The sequence below is a fragment of the Galeopterus variegatus genome, unplaced genomic scaffold (genome assembly GCF_000696425.1).
Source record: "Galeopterus variegatus unplaced genomic scaffold, G_variegatus-3.0.2 Scaffold6011, whole genome shotgun sequence".
NCBI lineage: Eukaryota > Metazoa > Chordata > Mammalia > Dermoptera > Cynocephalidae > Galeopterus > Galeopterus variegatus.
The window spans coordinates 36,463-37,992 of NW_007732122.1; the positions used below are offsets into that span (position 1 = coordinate 36,463).

Sequence of the window (1,530 nt, forward strand, 5' to 3'; positions counted from 1 at the left end):
ATTTCGGGCCAGATCATTCTTTGTCATGGGGTACTGTCCTCTGCATTGTAGGATGTCTAACGACATCCCTTGCCTCCACTCACGAGATGCCAGAGCACCGCCCCCTTCCCCCAAGGTGTGACAACCCAAAATATCTCCACACACTGTCAGTGTCCTCTGGGGGTAAAATCAACCCTGGCTGAGAACTGTTGTGTTAGAGAACAACGATGCGGAGAAGTAAGGCACAGAGGTTAAGAGCAAGAACGCAGCCTTGGAATTGGGGGACTTTGTTCAGTCTGACAAACTCTGCCACTTATTGACCGCCTGTTCTGGGGCAAGGTGACCACTCTGAGCTCAAGTCCCATCATCTATAAAATGGAGATAATCATTGTACCAGCTTCATTGGGTTACTATAAAGAATACAAGTTTGGTACCTCAGGCATTGAAAGACCACCATGAACGATGATCACTAAAGGAATGACCAGGCTGGTTTGGGGATACCAGCTAAGTTCTATTTTTGTATTACTGGTTTTAGGTTGTGGTTGTTGAGCATCCTATTCCTTCATCATTAATTACAGATAACTACATTTTTATATAATTTTCCATTTGTCCAACGAGGAGCATTTATAGAATGCCACTGTGTGTTGGGTACTGTGCCAGAGCTGGGCATTCACAGGTCCTTGCCATGGAGGAATTAGTCTAGTGGGGAGTGGAGACTTGTGTACCAGAGGCTCTGGGGGCTCTGGGAGGCCAGCGGGAGGTCAGGGATGTTCACGGAAGAGGTGCCATCTGAACCAGCTGTGTAAGAAGTGGAGACGAGAGGCGGGGGCTGGTGGTAGGCAGAAGAAAATCCAGGAGAAAAGGCACTGGATCACAAAAGTGTAGGATGCCCCTGGGAAAGGTTTGGTCTGGGGTGTCCAGAGAGTGTGCTGTGGGCAGTAGCAAGAAGGGCCTGGAAAGGAAATTGGGACAATACATGGAAAGGAAGAAGGATCTTTTTCTGCATCCTGTGTGAGCTGTGCACCATAAGTTTNCACCGGGGAACTGAAGGAACTGAGTTAGGTGTTTTTCCAACAGCTTTTCTGCTGTGATAATTCTATGATTACTCATTTCTTCTATTTTAATTCTTTAATTTTATTTTTATTCCTTAGCAAATGCTGCTGTTTTAAATGCAATGGTAGCAGATAACAGTGTGTGTGATCCTGAAAGGTGAGTGCTCCTCCTCCCATGTAATGGGACATTTTTTTCAGTTGTTTGCTCAGATATGATGCCATTTGAAAAATGCTGTACGGCTAGAGCAGGTTTCCCAGCTTTGGCACTATTAACATTTCGGGCCAGATCATTCTTTGTCATGGGGTACTGTCCTCTGCATTGTAGGATGTCTAACAACATCCCTTGCCTCCACTCATGAGATGCCAGAGCACCGCCCCCTTCCCCCAAGGTGTGACAACCCAAAATATCTCCACACACTGTCAGTGTCCTCTGGGGGGAAAATCAACCCTGGCTGAGAACTGTTGTGTTAGAGAACAACGATGCGGAGAAGTAAGGCAC

At 46.6% G+C, this 1,530-nt stretch overlaps 1 protein-coding gene across 1 annotated transcript in view; it reads left to right on the forward strand.

Annotated features, from left to right (window-relative positions):
- Positions 1-1,530, forward strand: part of RELL1 (RELT-like 1) — a 40,319-nt gene that overhangs the window by 14,885 nt on the left and 23,904 nt on the right. Inside the window, exon 5 of the mRNA XM_008590345.1 lies at positions 1,131-1,188. Coding sequence (XP_008588567.1) covers positions 1,131-1,188 — 58 coding nt within the window. The remainder of the gene's footprint in view (positions 1-1,130; positions 1,189-1,530) is intronic.